Source organism: Amborella trichopoda, chromosome 12, assembly GCF_054954075.1.
Source record: "Amborella trichopoda isolate Santa Cruz 75 chromosome 12, AtrichopodaSantaCruz75HAP2 v2.0, whole genome shotgun sequence".
Taxonomy (NCBI): Eukaryota; Viridiplantae; Streptophyta; class Magnoliopsida; order Amborellales; family Amborellaceae; genus Amborella; species Amborella trichopoda.
In genome coordinates, this window is record NC_142347.1 from 48,346,062 (window position 1) to 48,363,489 (window position 17,428).

A 17,428-nucleotide genomic window follows, 5' to 3' on the forward strand; every position below is an offset into this window, starting at 1 on the left:
AATTTAAGTGGTAATCTCAGGTGGGAGACGGTCGTATAGGTCATATACTTCAAAAAAAAAAAAAACAAGTTATTACATGCACGTAGGAATTGATTTTTTTTTAGATCCGTATCAATTTTAATGATGTTTATTCGGGGGTTTTACGTATCAATGTAATGATGTTCATTAAGGGGTTTTACGAATAGGTGTAAAAGGGTTTTATAGGATCATTTCTCTTTCTAAAATATACAAATGAAAATTACCGATAATATCTTCCTAATTTTTTAAATTACAAAATATAAAAGTTGTTTTCGTAATTTACAGCATTTTCATTTTTTTTTTGTGTTTTTGTTGTATTCCTAAAGGGTTTTCTCTAACTACTCCTTTATTTTATTTTATTTTTAGACGATCTGTAAATGTTGAATACATTAAATATATACTCTATATCACGGAGAATTATGACGCTCTTTTCAATGCCACAATTCGCGGGTTGTAAACTTGTAACAAAATCTAGTGGTTGACGCCCTACGATACAAACTCCATTTCGATGCTTCCTAAAATGTAGGAGCACCAAAGTGGTATTCCCACTACCGCATACATTTCCATCTGCCGCTGTTAAAGAGAGTGGTACGGAATTAACAAGTTCATAACATGGACTTTTGGTATAAAAGGAAAATGGGGAAGGCTCCTAAATTACAAAAAAAGTTCGGTATTTTTGTAATTTCGGAGGGATTATTACTCACAAATTCTCTATATAAAAAGGGATTGGATTTTTAGTAAAACCAATAGTACTGTCTTTATACCATATTTTAAAAAAAAATGTTTTTATTTTTAATTTTCATGTATGTTAGACTCAAAAATTAAAAATATTATTTTTAAGTAAAAGATCTTCATCTTTTCTATCTTACAACCTCTAGATCTCTTTAATCAAAAATTTTATACTCAAACAAATACTAAAATGACACCCTATTCAAATTACATCTCTCTCTCTCTAAAACTCAATCTCTCTCTCTTCGCTTCTAGGTGAGTTTACCAACCAAGGGATTTAGCTTGAGCTCGAACACGAGCACATTTCTTATGTGTGAGAGAGAGATGGAGTTTTAGAGGGAGAGAGATGGAGTTTGAGTTTTAGGGAGAGAAATGGAGTTTGAGAGAGAGAGAGATAGATAGAGTTTGGGTTTTTATAAAGAAATGGAGTTTTGAAAGAGAGAGATGGAGTTTTAGAGAGAAAAAGAGATAGAGCCATTTTCATTAGTTGTTGCGGTCAATAATATATGATCAAAAGGATTTAAGAGGTTGGAAGATAGAAAATATGAAGTCATTTTGTTCACAAATAATATTTTTAATTATTGACTCTGACAAGATATAGAAGTTAAAAATATAGGATAATAAGATATTTTTTCAAATTTAAATGCCTGATTTTCGGAATAATTTTATAAATTATAATTTTTGAAAAAAAAAATGTTACTTTATTTCATCTTTTTAAAAAAAATTAAGAAAATTTTTCCAAAATACATTCTAAAATTACCTTCGTTCTCCTTTGTTATTTTTGTTTGGATTGTAAACTAAAATCTCTGTTTCTCTTAAAAGTTAATATAATTGAATTAATTTCGCCTTACACATATATATGCAAATACATATATTTACATCAACTCCATTTTTTGGGTCATACACGAACAAATCATCGCTTCTGTTTTTTCTTTTTGAGCTTTGCTCTCTTTGACATAACTTTGTAGCTCTATTTCTCCGTACCAATATCGAGTTAGCTGATTTCTTTGTTTACTGCTATATTGTAAGGAATATGAAAATAATAACAGATTTTAAAAGAAAAAATCACTCGTGCATCCCTCAACATTACCATTTTTTAATAAAGGACATGGTTTTTTATGAGTCCATGTAGAAAATAATCACCTCTTAAAAATCTATTTTTGAGATAGATTTTTGGACTTAATTTTAAAAGACATGTAATGTCTAATATGGAGATCATGAATATGGAAAAATAAATATATTTTAAAATTTTAAAAATAATAATTCTATTACAAAAACATTTGAACAGTGAGTATCAGTTATTTTTGGATGGATCACCTATTTGCATCAATATTTAAGATGGATGCTTTATACATTTTTATTTTTTTAAAAAAATATTTCCTAAAATTACCCTATTTTCATATATATTGAAGGTCCAAAGTTTGATACCTTTATTCAAAAATTGGGATTTTTAGGTCCCAAAGTCCTTTTCCTTTTTTCAATACAAAGCAATTTCAGAACCGCAAGGTGCGGAGTTACTAAAGTTCTTTTTTTTTTCCAACACCGGACCTTCACAATTCAGAACCTTAAAGGTTTTGTGTTGTAATAATAATAATAAATACATAAATAAAATAAAATAAAATCCTTAAGTAGCTTTTCACCCAAGTTTTAAACTTTGGACTTTTTAAGTCCAAAATAGAGATATATTGGAACCTTAAGAGTCTCGTCTTATTATTATTATTATTATTATAATAAATAAAATAAAAAATTGTAAGTCAATTTGATTCTAAAGAACCACACTTCGTTATAAACTAGGGTGAGGCCATAAACAATTAAATTAGGCTGTAAAATTCACTAGAAGAGGTTGTTTTGATTTTCAAAAATCTTCAAATCGATCGTCTCAACCTCAAGATATATGAACATGATAAAAAATGAGTTTCAAGTATTGGAAGAAATACTTATAATGTATTTTCTAGACCACCAATTTTCAAGATTTTCAAGTATTCATAAATCTTATCGGTCCACACTATTTCTAAAACTATAACTTTATTATTAAATATAAAAATAAATTTTCATGCTATCACAAAGATTTCCAAATCTTAAATATCTTTCGATACTATTTGAATGTGTGCCATTAACGTCAACCTCATACAAACCGCACCTTATATAAATAAATATGGGGATTTGACTTACGTATAAATGGGCGGTGGAAAGGGACATATTCTCCTTGCTCTCTCATATCCAAAATGACTTCTTCTTTTTTTAGAGCACGTATTGCATGTTTCCATGAGAGCATACTTTTATATACTTTAAAAGACCTATTTGGTAGGATATTTTTCGATCAGAAATTTTGAAAACCACCTAAGAGTCATTAGATGATTATTCTCAAAAGACAATTTTGAAATTTGAGTTTCTTAACATTTAGATTTCACATTCTAAAAATCGAGTGGCCCCTATTCAATCTTGAGACATTAGGGTATAAATAAAACAAATTTATTAAAACAAATATATAAGTCGAAGACCCAAAATTTGGAGTCATTAAATTAATCTTGATGGGATTTTAACCCGAGAGAGTTGATAGTCACTCCTACGCAAGTATAATTCTTTTAGCTTTTTTGGGTTCCAAGTAGATATTCTTAAATATTTATTGGAAAATAGTTGAACAGGTCCTCCATTGAGATTGTGTCTTTTAAAGAACCACATTTTGTTGATAAATGGATTGATTGGGCCAATCAATTTTTGAAGTGGGTTTGACAATTTTAGTCACATTTTCTAGAAAGGTATGATTTTGTATAAGGCGGTAGCCTTGTAGAAGTAAGGTTGGGATATAGAACACCGTCTATTTGAATTAATGACATAAATGCAATATGTATTTTAAGATAATATTAAAAATAAGAAAAATTATAAAAAAATCTACATTTTTTAAAAATATTAAAAATAAAACTCAAGTTTTCTAAAATCTTATTCATACTCTATTTTTCCATTATTTGTACTTTTTGACAAAAATAGTTTTTATGTTGGTCTCATGAAGGCATCATGGTCGCGACCTAGAACTCTTATGGTTGTGGAAAAAAGACCATGATGCTCTTAAAGTTCCAATACCCAAATAACTATGATAGTGTTTAAAATGACCTGATAGTCAAATGAAACATCATGGTGTCTCAAAGACTGTCATTTATAAAGAAAGCATCACGATACTTTACAAATTATGATGATTTTAAAGTTCTAGTACGTTCATAACCGTTACAATATTTAAAATCCTATGATGGTCAAGAGAAGCATCACGGTATTTCAAAAGCCGTGAGGTAACAAAAAAAGCCTCACAACACTCTACAAACCATGATGATTTTGAAAGTCTAGTATACTCATAACCATCGCGGTGTCTTAAACACCGTGATGGTCAAAGGAAGAATCATAGCCTTTAAAAGGCCATGAGACTCCATAATCTCTAACAACCCAATAATCAACACGCTGTTCAAAATTCTTTCACGATTCTAAGTTGATTGTGAAGCCTCACGAATCGAAGACTATCGTGTATTTTTGTCTAAAAACAACCTAAAATAATAATAAATAAAAAATGCATTATAGTAATGATCTTATAGGACCCTCTCCCACCTATATATATATAGGACTTCAAAGAATCACCAAAAGTTAGTACGAATCTCTAAAAAAGTTATCGCATGGGTATGAGATTTGATTTTTCTATAGATCTGTGCCAATTTTAATGGTAATCATTTCGGGTCATACACACATAGGTAGGGGAGGGTCCTATAGGATCATCTGACCTTTAGGATCATACACACATGGGTGGGGGAGGGACCTATAGGATCTTCACTGATGATTGATAATCCTATAGGATCCTCCTCCACCCATGTGTGTATAACTCCAAAGGATTACCATTAAAGTTATCCTATAGGACCCTCTCCTGCCTATGTGTGCATGACCCCAAAGGATAATGATTAAAGTTAGCATGGATTTTTAAAAAAGTTATCACATGGGTGTGGGATTTGATTTTTTTATAAATATGTATCAAATTTAATGATGATCCTTAATGTTGAGAAAGGTCCTATATGATCCAATAAAAATGATCTAAAGTATATTATCGTATAAGACTCTCTTCTACTTATATGTGTAAGACTAAAAGGACCACCACTAAATTTGACAAAAAAGGTCACGTAGGATCACTTCTCTTCTTAAAACGCAAATGAGCCACGTGCCCAAGGAGGGTCATGGCATTGGGAAAAAATATAACGTTTAATTTAGGATATACTCCCCTGTTCTTTTGACGACATTCGGTGATCTAAAGTATATTATTCTGTAGATTTGCTCATGCGTCCTGTTTCGATTCAGACACTCTTTACCCTTTTCCCACATTTTTCTCGGTATTCGTTCTCTGTTAGATATCTAATTCCTTCTTTTTAACACTTTATTTTTGTATTTTTCGCTCTCTTTCTTTCGTGTTTTTTCATCTCTGAATTTGTTCGTTTTGTAATGCCAGCCATTGTTCATTCCTTGTCTCTCTCTCATGGCATGGTTTGCTGAGAAAAATCGTTTCTCTCTCTTAGCTTTCTCTCTCGTCTCTGTTGGGTTTCTTTTCTTCGTCAAACATGAACTGGTACCCACTCTCTCGCTTAACAGAGATCTCTGGTTCAATTCCTCAAACTCCCTCTCACTCTTCACCAAAAAACCGAATTCAGTTCCAGTTTACACAACCCCAAAACCAGTCACCTCTGAATCACTCCTATCCAGTGATCAGAGTAATTATTCTATGAATTCTTCGATTTTTGAGACTACCCAAGTTGATATTTCGGCCACTAATGGCGTCCCTGTTGAAGAAACCACTCAGAAAGTTGGTTATTTGGAGGAAAAACCTGGTTTCAATGGAGAAACTGAGTTGGATATTGATGGGGCTATGGAGAAATGTGATATATATACTGGGAAATGGGTTAAGGCTGATGATTACCCCCTTTATCCACCTGGTTCTTGCCCTTATGTAGATGAGGCTTTCAGTTGTCAAGAGAATCGTAGGCCTGATGTTGATTATCTGAATTGGAGATGGAAACCAGATGGTTGTGAAATTCCAAGGTAGGTAAGGATTCCCCTCTGCTTCTTCCTTAGCCTCTCTCTCTCTCTTTTCAATAATGCCTTGAGGATTCTCTACTGTTAGCTCTTTGCTACAATTTCAAAATTTTTCATATAAGCTGAAATTATAAGTTAACTCATGGATTTGAGTACCGATAAGCATCATTGTACAAAGAGTGTGGATTTGAATACAAATGTTCTTATCCCATGTATTTTCTTAATCTCATATGACACCGGAGTTTTTTTTTTTTTTTCTCTTCTTAATTTCTTAATTGGAATGGGTTATATGGACCTAAGCTTGGAAAGGAGGAAATGATTGGGATCTATGGATGCTGCAATTAATTAACATGGTTCTTTAGATTTTATTTCATATCTTGCATACAATGCCTGTGTTGAGGATTCTCATAAATTGGATGAGAAATTTAATAAGGGGATGAGAGCTTTTGATTCTTTTAAACTGCCTCTATGGTTGGTACTGTATATTTCTTGCTGGAAATCATAGACAATACATTTTAAACTTCTTCAAACCAACAAAATTATTGGTACTTTTTTGTATTACTATCAATTATGGAATTCCTGACCATTTTGTCATCAATATGGTAATGTACATTGTAAGTTTGGATTCCTTGATTTCAAGTTTGTAGAAACGAATAAATGGAAACAAAAGACTGTTTTGTTTCTCTGTTTTTCATTCGTTATGTGCATGAAGTATTACTTGCTACAATCTCCATCCTTTGTTTGTGTGTAAATTTTTTTCAGTATATCAGGAATAGGATATACCCAAAAAATATCAGGAATAGGATCAATGCTAGGCTCCTATTGGGTTCCTCAGTCCATTTCAATCGTTATGGGTTGCACATCCATTCAAGGATGAGTTCTTGAGAACTTTCGAGAATGCAACATTGACGCTATCTTCCTTAATGATGGTCTTATATGAAGCATGAACTATGAATTGACATTGGCTGCTTATGAGCAGGCAAAACCAATGTTTTTCGGTAGATCAAAACTACTTCTGCAGTTTTTGTTTTTCAGTAGATCCAAACAAAAAAGAACCTATTCACCAGGTCAATTAGTGGCAGCTACACAGATGTAGCAGCACTTAGCCAGGTTGGTAGTCAGATATTATGGTGGCTTTTGTTGATTGTGCATATGTCAGGGGAATAATAGACTATAACTCGTTTGGAATCTTTGCAATGAAAAATTTTTGTTCTCATCAATGCAAATGAGGGATCAAATTTTAGTTATGGTTGTCGATATGATGTATATTTTGATGGGATGAACTGCTATAACTTTTTTTTTTGGGTAATTAAACTGCTATAACCTGTTAATTGCTAAAACTGAATGACCAGCTCAATTGCATGATACATCTGATCCGTTCATCACGATCATCATCATTATCAAAGCCTTTTCCCAATTATTTGGGGTCAGCTACATGAATCTTAGTCCGCCATTCTGCTCTATCAAGGGTCATACCTTCTGTGGGGCCACAAGTCTCCATATCTTTTTTCATACATATCCTTGTGGGTCTACCTCTTGCCCTTTTTAAGCCTTCCACTTGAACTAACTCGCATCTCCTAACAAGTGCTACACTGGGTTTGCATTACACACCGATCTTCTTTCTCTCATCTTATCGCTTATTGGAGCCACACTTAAGTTCTCTTGAATGTACACATCTGATCTGGTAATGGTCAGATATGACATTTCACCTACCATCGGCATGTATTTGCTTGCTTAGCTTAGTAGGACTTTGCTTCCCTGAGCTTAGTCAGCTACAGTGGCTGTGGACCTTAGCTTAAAAACTAAGCATTTGTATATAGTTGGATTGATGTGAAAAATCAACATGTTCTTTTTAGAGCTTAAACGTTAAGCTCAAAAGGTTTATCAACCACTTTACAATATTTAATTCAAAGCAGTGTTAGGGGACTTGCGGGAGTCCACTCATACTTGGGCAAGTAACATGGCCTCATCCTAGTGGCAAGGTGAGTTTGGGGCGAGTTGGGTGTCCAACTCGCCCAACCCCAAAAACCCACAACAAATTATAAAAGATCTGCAAAAAATGATAAAAATCTTAAAGGGCAATGATTTTATGCAACTGTTGTACAGTAATATGAAGCAACAACCTTAAAAAACCATCCTATAGCCATTTGTTTGATCCAAAATTTGAAATATACGCTCTTTTCGTTCTAGTGAACAATCACAAAAAAAGAAAAAATTGAAAACACAACCTGTAAAGTATATTTTTAGCCCAATTAAAATAGGCCGTTCATTTTGGTGAGATGATTAGATCTAGATCTTAGAATGATTTTTTCATTTCCAATTTTTTTGGATGGCTTTAAAATCATTAGATGAACAATGTTAAAAAAGAAAAAATGATTTTGAGTTTATAAAGGCTTAAGATCTTGAAATTCACAAAATGAATGGTCTAAATTCGTTTTTGGAGGGGACTCATTTTGACCATATCTAGGGTTCAAATTGAACTTTTGTTTTTTGGGGATTGATTATTGAGATGAAAAGAGTATGTGTGCAAAATTTGAGGTCATACAAATACCACAAACATGGTTTTCTAGAAGTGTCGTTGCATTATACTATGATACAACCGTTGCATTGGATCATTGCTCGATCTTAGAAAATACAAAAAAAATAGTTAACACTAATAGGTCATTAGTAATATGTTTTTAGATGATTTAATAATTTTTAAGACGATTTGGGAACTTTCAGATTTTTTTAATTTTTCTAAAATATTCAAGGTGTAAATCAAGTTTTTTAATAATCCATAATTTATAGATTTTGTTTTCATCTTATTTAGTATTTTTTAACAAATTTTTATCCTTTGTTTTTGGTTTACACAGACTCAGCAGAGGTATTCTCCTCGGTCAAGGGCTGAGTACCTTGGCCGAGGCGATTTCCTAAACATCGATTCAAAGTGAGTGTGAAATAAGCTCTTGTATTTTCCTTTCTTAAGTTAAATTATTGATTGGATGAGTGACTTCAGGTCCCAGAAACATTGCATTTTCCTCTCATTGAAGTTTCGAGAGATCATTAAAAAGTTGCCTTGGTACATGATGATCACTGGTAGAGAAGCGAAGTTCCCAAATGTAATGTTACATTTCCTCGAGTTGAATCATTTGGCTCCATGGTTGTCTTTATTTTCACATAAATGGCAGCTCACTGTTGTCTAAGATACCATGTATTTTTTTGTTCAACTCCTGCACCATCATAAGCATGCAATTAATAGATTTATCCATAGAATTGGAAATCTGAAACTTTTTTTTTTGAAGTAAGTTAACTGGGAAGTTTGGAACTTGAGTGTGCAAAACTGCGTTATATGTTCATACCTTGTCTAATTGAAGGAGTAGAATTTCCTTTTCCTCAACCTATTATGCAAGCAAACTTCTGCCTCCTCCATATCATTAATGAAGTTTTCCCTCCTCCTTTCCTCTTCTTCCAAACGCTGCATTTCTATGATGTGAACTACCACAATAATCTACTTGTCGATCTGTCAAACTAAGTTTCATTTGATATTTGTATATGTATGTATTTGTGTGTGTACATGCGCACTCTTGTTTACCTTTTGCATGAATAAGGCTTTTTCCGAAAAGTGGGCCAGCTTAAGTATGTTACAGAATAGGAGAAATATATGGTAAGACTGTTTACCTTTGGTATGAAAAAGTTCATAATCACCTCTGACTGTGAAATGTGAAATTCGACTGCTGGGGGTGTACCATTGACCCTGTTCAAAGTCCAGGAAAATTTTCCTCGGACTTTGTTTGGAGTGTCAAGACACCCCAACCATCTGATTTTACATCTGAACCATTGGGATGTTCGTGACCCTTGTTTATGAAAGGTAACAGTCTCATTGTATACAATCCTTATAGTGAAGGCCTGAAACATTTTCCAAAACGTAATCTAGTACATAATTAGGAGGTAGCTACAGTGTCCCAATGTGATGGTGGGGACTAGCTAAAATTCATGGCATGTAGAAATTATTAGAATTGGAAGGAAAACTTCATTATTATTTTTTCTTGACAAGTCAAAAACACATCCCAACATTATTTTTTTGATGCGACTGTTTTCCACACATTATCACCTAATTTGTGTATGACTTCAATATTATTATCCGGAGGAAGAGAGAAAAAACTAGAGCTCCATCAATTGTCCATTGGTGCAAACTGCAAACTGCAAAGGATATGCTACAATACAAACCAAAATATGAAAAGCATGTGAACAAGCTGATAAAGGAAAAAAACTTCATTTTTGCAGAACAAATTCACTTAATATTGGAACGCCCTTGAGGAGAAGAAATCCCAGGAATCATAAAAGATACATGGTTTCCTATCTCTGGAATGATGCCTAGGACATTAGAGTGGTCTTGGGTTTTTACAGATCAAGGTCCTTTGACCCCCTAAGTTTCAGTATCATCCCTTGCCTATTATTTACTTGCCATTCTATACCCTTTCACCTTTTCCTTTGCTCTTCCCCTCTGTGGAGTAAGTTCCTGGTTATACGTACTTTGGGTAAACTTGATGAATATAATGTGAATTTGAAAGGCAAAAAAGGGGGGGGGAGAGAGATATATCATATTCCAAGTCCAATCTCAACTGAGATTGAGACTGATACATTGAAGTGAACATGACAGCTTTGTCTTCAAACTATCATGTGAACCATGCATTGATCATAATTTGGAGCATGAATTCAAACTACTTGGTTACAAACTTAGTGTCGCCTATTTGTTAATCCTCCTAATAACATCGTGATATTATTCTTGCCTTTCTATTTAGTTTTATGTATCACATCATTGCTTCTTCTTCCTTTGATTCGCAGGTTCAATGCAATTGATTTCTTGGAGAGAATCAGAGGTAAAAGACTGATGCTGGTTGGAGATTCCATGAATAGGAATCAGTTCGAGTCGATGGTATGCCTTTTGCATGAAGCTTTACCCAATAAGAGCCGGATGTATGAGAGACATGGGTACCGCATAACCAAAGGCAGAGGATACTATATATTCCAATTCATGGTAGTTCTTGGTTCCTTTATATGCACTTAAAACAGGCGCAATTGTTTTATCTTTTGCTTGGGCAGGACATTTTATTTGTTGGGTACTCTCTCTCTCCCCCCCCCCCCCCCCCCCCCCCTTCCTTTTTTTAATTATTGTGAGAGTGACTTAGAACATCTGTTTTTATCTTATTGCAACCCAACAGGACTATAATTCTACGATAGAGTTTAGTCGCTCTCATTTTCTAGTCAGAGAAGGGACTCATCTAACTTCAAAGGGAAAATCTCGGTCCACATTGATGATAGATCAAATCGAACGAACATCAACTAGATGGAAGCATGCGGATATCTTGATATTTAATACTGGCCACTGGTGGACACACGGGAAGACATCTAAAGGGTACATATTCCCATCTTTTATTTTAATTTCCTAGCTAGATACCTTTCCTAAAAAAAAAAAACATCCTAGCTATATACATATTTTTTTATGGATTTGTAACACCCCAGAGAGGTGCCTTGATCATATACATCAGTAAGAAGTATTATAATTTCTTTGTGATCTGTCAGGACGATATCAAGGAGAGATTTTATATACTCACTGTTTGATTCACTTGAAGTGCACGAAGTCCTTGTCCATCTTCCTCTGTAGATATATCATCAGTAAACAGTACTATATTTTCTTTTTGATCTATAGGAAGGACTACTATCAAGAAGGAGATTATATATACCCACAGTTTGACTCGCTTGAAGGATATAAGAGAGCCATGAGGACGTGGGGAAAGTGGATCGACCAAAATTTAGATCCCAAAAAGTACTTGGTCTTCTACCGTGGCTACTCAAATGCTCATTTCAGGCAAGGAGTTTATTTCATTTTCTTAAATGAAAAAGGGAAAACAGAAAGTATACAATGGTACAATGGATCATCTGAAAAAACATAGTCCATTGGGACCACAGTGGCTGTTGGTGTCTGTCACCATTGCCGCCCATGATTTCATCAAATGGTAGTGACCCCAATTGCCTGTCTTCCATGGTCCATTTGATAATAGTACATTTTGCTGGAAAAATTGAACAACCTGAACAGTTTTTTCATTGCATTTAGTCATCAATTGGTGTTAACGTAATAAACTGTGATTTTCAATGCTCATGGACTATGGTATTCTTTCCCTAAGAGATATACCGCCCCAACAGTTTTCCATTGGCCTGTAGTCATCAAATGGTAATGAGTGATGACCCCCATATGTTTTCAGTAGTCCATTAGACTACAGCATTATTTTTTGGAAAAAAGAATATATATACCCACAATCATCTCTCTCTCTCTCTCTATCTATCTAACACTTTAAACCTTTCAGAGGAGGAGACTGGGACTCAGGTGGAACATGTAATGGAGAAACTGAACCCATCTCTAGAGGAAACTACCTCGAGAACTATCCCGTAAAGATGCGAGTCATTGAGGAAGTTATCCATGAAATGAAAACTCCGGTGATTTTCTTGAATATAACGAGGTTAACAAACTACCGTAAAGATGCACACCCATCGATTTATAGCAAGACTTTAACAGCAGGACAAAGGGTTTCAAAGAGAGTGCAGGACTGTAGCCATTGGTGTCTTCCTGGTGTGCCTGATGCATGGAATGAGTTGATTTATGCAACTTTGGTTATGAATTCAAGAAGTAAAAGTGGATGAATTTTGTCTATGGTGATCATAGTTCAATGTATAAATGAAAATTCAATTTTTGAATAAGTCATTTAGATTCGTTTTTTCTCCGGAGCGAGTTAGTTGTAAGATTGGGAATTTTAGATTTTTGAGCTTCTAAAGAGGAGGATGGATGGGTCAATGAATTATCAATCCATGTGATACTGTACCATTTTCCTTTGATAGGATCTCTGTTGTAATTCAGAGTGGTGTTCAATGTCACATGAACAAATGCCATGTATGGTTCTTTATTCCTTTCTGAATGCAAACAGGAGTTGTTATCAGTATTCGGTGATGGGTGCTTTCGGTCGCAGCTGAATTTGGTAAGCATCTGGTTTGTTGGCCATGTTTGAATGATAAGCGGGAGAATTTCTCCATTCGGTGTTTCTACATGAGCTTGGTGTGTAAACCTTACGCACGAGCTTAGTACGACATGGTTTGAGGCAGCCTGGTCAAGCGTTCGAACTCTTATATATATATATAAAAGAAAACACTACGCAACGTCTATAGGCGAAAATAAACAGTGATTTCGCTTATTGCGATCACCGTCTAAAGTTCATCGTACGGTCACGATTGTTCAGTAGTATTTCATTTTTCATTTTTTTTTTACAAATCGGAATGACTTGAAATTTGGAGCGTGTATCTATAAAATTAAAAGAATCTTCAAAAATTATAAAAAAAATATTGTATATGAAAAAAATTGGCCAAAATACCCCTAAAAAGGTTTGGGGGTATTTTAGTTAATTTACGGATAATTTTTTTTATATTTTTATTAGATGCACTTCAATAAGATGTACATACCCTTCAAATTTCAGGTCATTTTGATTTGTAGAAAAAATGAAAAATAAAACACTACCGGACATTCGTGACCACACGATGAAATTTAGACGGTGATGAGGGTAGGCGAAATCACTATTTATTTTCTCCTATAGGCATTTGGAAGACTTATATATATATATATATATATATATATATATATATATATATATATATATATATATATATATGAGCAATGATTTTATGCAACCGTTGTATAGTAATATGATATAATAACCTTAAAAAACCATCTTATAGCCATTTGTTTGATCAAATTTTGAAATATACATTTTTTTCATTCTAATGATCAATCACAAAAAAAGAAAAATTTGAAAACACAACTTAGAAAGTATTTTTTTTAGCTCAATTAATAGAGGCCGTTCATTTTGGTGAGATGCTTAGATCTAAGCCTTAAAAGGAGTTTTTCATTTCCAATTTTTTTGGATGACTTTATTAGCATTAGATGAACAATGTTAAAAAAGAAAAAAATAATTTTGAGTTCATAAAAACTAAGATCTTGAAATTCATAAAATAAATGGTCTAGATTCGTTTTTGGAAGGGATTCATTTTGACCATATCTAGGGTTCAAAATAAACTTTTTTTTTTTTTTAGGATTGATTATTGAGATGAAGAGAGTGTGTGCAAAATTTAGGGTCATACGAATACCACAAACATGGTTTTCTAGAAGTGTCGTTATTATACTATAATACAACCGTTGCATTGGATCATTGCTCTATATATAATGCAACGGTTGTATCATAATATAATGCAACGACACTTTTAGAAAACCATGTTTGTGGTATTTGTATGACCCCAAATTTTGCACATACACTCTCTTCATCTCAATAATCTACTCCGTCTTCTCCCCCCCCCCCCCCCCCCCCCGGCCCAAAAAAAATTCAATTTGAACCCTAGATATGGTCAAAATGGGTCCCCTCCAAAAACGAATCTAGACCATTCATTTTGTGAATTTCAAGATCTTAGCCTTTATAAAATCAAAATCATTTTTTTCTTTTTTAACATTGTTCATATAATGATAATCAATCCATCCAAAAAAATTGGAAAAGGAAAAAAATCTTTCTAAGGCCTAGATCTAAGCATCTCACCAAAATGAACGACCCATGTTAATTGGGCTAAAAAAATACTTTATAGGTTGTGTTTTCAAATTTTTTTTTTTTTAATTGTTCATTAAAATAAAAAGAGTGCATATTTCAAAATTTGGATCAAACAAATGGCCATAAGATAGTTTTTTAAAGTTGAATCATATTAATCTACAACAGTTGCATGAAATCATTTGGAGAAAGGTTATATAAAAAGTTGCATCTTCAAAATGTGGAATTATAGATGCACCTTAAAAACCCATCGAAAAAAGATGGTTTTAACGTTGAAAATACCTCTAATTGATCATCTCGACATCGAGATGTATGAATATGAAAAGAAAAAGATTGAGTCCCAAAAATAATGCATCTTGCAATACATTATCTAGACCATCCATTTTCAAGATTTTCATATATTTATAGATCTGCTCAATTTTAACCATTTCTTAAACTTAAAATTTTATAATTAGATATGAAAATAGATTATGAGATAATCTTAAGATTTTTTTTACCAAAATTACATATTATAAAGCATTTAGAGGTGCGCCTCAATTGAATTGTTTAAAGTTGCCACTTTATAAAAACCGCACCCTATATATGTGTGTGAGACAGAGAGGGAGGGGAAGGAACTATGGTTTTGAGGAAACAACACAGGGAATGTTCGTAATGCAAAGAGGGAGTCTCCCTTCGCCTGTATGAAAATGAGATGAGAGAATCATGACTCCACAAAAAACATGAAAGACATGACGACCGGCGTGCTAGGTGTAACGTAGAGAGAGAGAGAGGTGTAGGGAGAGAGACTCATGAAATTAGATAAGTGTACTTACAAAACAGAGAGAAAAATGTTCAGAGAGAGAGAGACAGAGAGGTGTGAAGACAGCAAGATTCAAGATGAAGTTTGTATGAAGTTTCAACTTTAGACAATAAAAAATAAGTCATACCTCCAAACTTCATCATAAGATATGAGAATCTATTTTCATCTCTAACTATAAAATTTGAAGTTTTAGATTTTGAAATTGGACCCTTCAAAAAATATGTTATAAGGTACTATTTTTCAAACGCGAATCATTATTTTTTCTATATCCACATATCCCTATGTTTAAATATGTTATAAGATATACTATTTTTCAAATAAGAATCATTATTTTTTCTATATTCATACATCCCAATGTCTATATCTACATGATGAATTAGATGGTTTTCCAACCCCAAATCGCCTTTCCGGATAAGACTTTTGCAAACCGTACTTCTACAATTTGAAGCGTCAGCAAGCTGAGTCATAGATCTGAGAAATGAAAGGATGAGAGAGGGGGGCAGAGAGTGTCATACGCCATCACTCAAGAAAAGTCAAAATTCAAGAGGAGACCGGCATGCGAAGACTCACTTCGGTGAACGACCCACCAAAATACCTTCCTTAATCTCCAAGCCTCCCCAATTAGTACCATGTGTCCACCTCGGTTATTGTAACTTTAAACAATCCAATTAAGGCGCACTCTAATTTTTATATAAAAAATCTTTAGAATTATCTTAAAATCCATTTTCATACTTAATTATAAAATTTTAAACTCTAAATATAGATAAAATCAAGTAGATCTATAAATACATAAAAATCTTGAAAATGAATGGTCTGGATAACATGTTGCAAGTGATACTATTTATGAGACCCAAAATATTCTTCTTTTTTTTTTCTACATTCATGCATTTCGATATCGAGATGATGATTAATTAAGGGGTTTTTCAAAATTAAAACAATCTTTCCGATTTTTAAGGTGCATATCTAATTCTACATTTTAAGATTGCAACCTTATATAAACTTTTTTCTGACCTATATGTACCCGATTCTATATAGCCAAGCCTATATATGCAGACTTACATATGTGGACCCATTAATAAATCTGTTTTTGAGATGAATTTTTTGACGTAATTTTTAAGGACATGTAATCTCTAACATGGAGATCATTAATATGAAAAAATAAGTAAAATTTAAAAACTAGAAATAATCATTCTAGAAAAAAAACATTTGATATGTTAGTTTCTATTGTTTTTAGATTGAACACCTCTTTGCATCCATCTTTAAGATGGATGCTTTACACTTTTTGGACTGCATATGTAGTCATGCGGTCCAACGTGCTTGAATATATATAGAGGAAAAGTCTTCCCAACGCCCACTGTCAAAAGTTCATCGCACAGACACTATTGTCTAGTAGTATTTTATTTTTTATTTTTATTTTTTATAAATCGAAATGACCTGAAATTTGAAGCGTATGTACATCTTATTGAGGCTCACCTAATAAAAATATAAAAAAATAATTCGTGAAAACTAAATTGATTAAAATACCCCTAAAACTATTCGGGGGTATTTTGGTCAATTATTTTCATGTAAAATATTTTATTGATATTTTTTTATAGATCCACCTATTTTTTATGAACATAAGCTCCAAATTTTAGGCTATTTCGTTTTGTAAAAAAAAATGAAAAATGAAACACTATCGGACAATAGTGACCGTACGATGAACTTTGGACGGTGATGAGAGAAGGCGAAATCACTGTTCATTTTTGCCTATAGGTGTTTTATAATATCTTATTTGTGGGGTGTAAATTATTACAAATCTTATGCAGGACAAAAAGAAAATGACTAATAGAAGATTGATTTATTGTATTTATGGTGGACAACTCCAATCAAATATCGATGGGACTTTGGATTATATTGGTAGTGATGCATGTACATTTATGATTGAAAGTAGAACTAGATTAGATGACCTGCGAAAATACGTAGCAGAGCGTTTCTCGCTAGACATACACTTGATATCATTGAGGTATTTTGTCTTGAAAAAGAGAAGATTTATTGTGAATCTATTCATTGACGATGATATTGAGAGGATGTTGAATGCACATGAAGGCGAGAATAATGTCTTGGTTTATATATTTGATGGGAGTGAACAAAGGGTTGGAAGTACTTCATGTAACCCAAGGGCAATCGAAGAGGCCAGAACCCCCCAATCCTCTAATGTTTTGGTCTCTAG

At 33.3% G+C, this 17,428-nt stretch overlaps 1 protein-coding gene across 3 annotated transcripts; it reads left to right on the forward strand.

Moving 5' to 3' along the window:
• Nucleotides 1-5,064: 5,064 nt before the first annotated feature.
• TBL5 (TRICHOME BIREFRINGENCE-LIKE 5) lies at nucleotides 5,065-12,779 on the forward strand. 3 transcript variants are annotated; one of them, XM_088853032.1, is made up of 5 exons: nucleotides 5,065-5,815; nucleotides 10,630-10,822; nucleotides 11,007-11,200; nucleotides 11,495-11,653; nucleotides 12,150-12,779. In XM_088853032.1, exons 1-5 carry the CDS (start codon nucleotides 5,793-5,795, stop codon nucleotides 12,481-12,483), a joined length of 903 nt encoding a protein of 300 aa, XP_088709158.1. In that variant the 5' UTR covers nucleotides 5,065-5,792; the 3' UTR covers nucleotides 12,484-12,779. The 3 variants fall into 3 exon arrangements, with proteins under 3 accessions (XP_088709158.1, XP_011623949.1, XP_088709157.1); XM_011625647.3 differs by having other exon boundaries at nucleotides 5,065-5,811; XM_088853031.1 differs by lacking the exon at nucleotides 11,495-11,653 and having other exon boundaries at nucleotides 5,065-5,811.
• The last annotated feature ends 4,649 nt before the right edge of the window (nucleotides 12,780-17,428 follow it).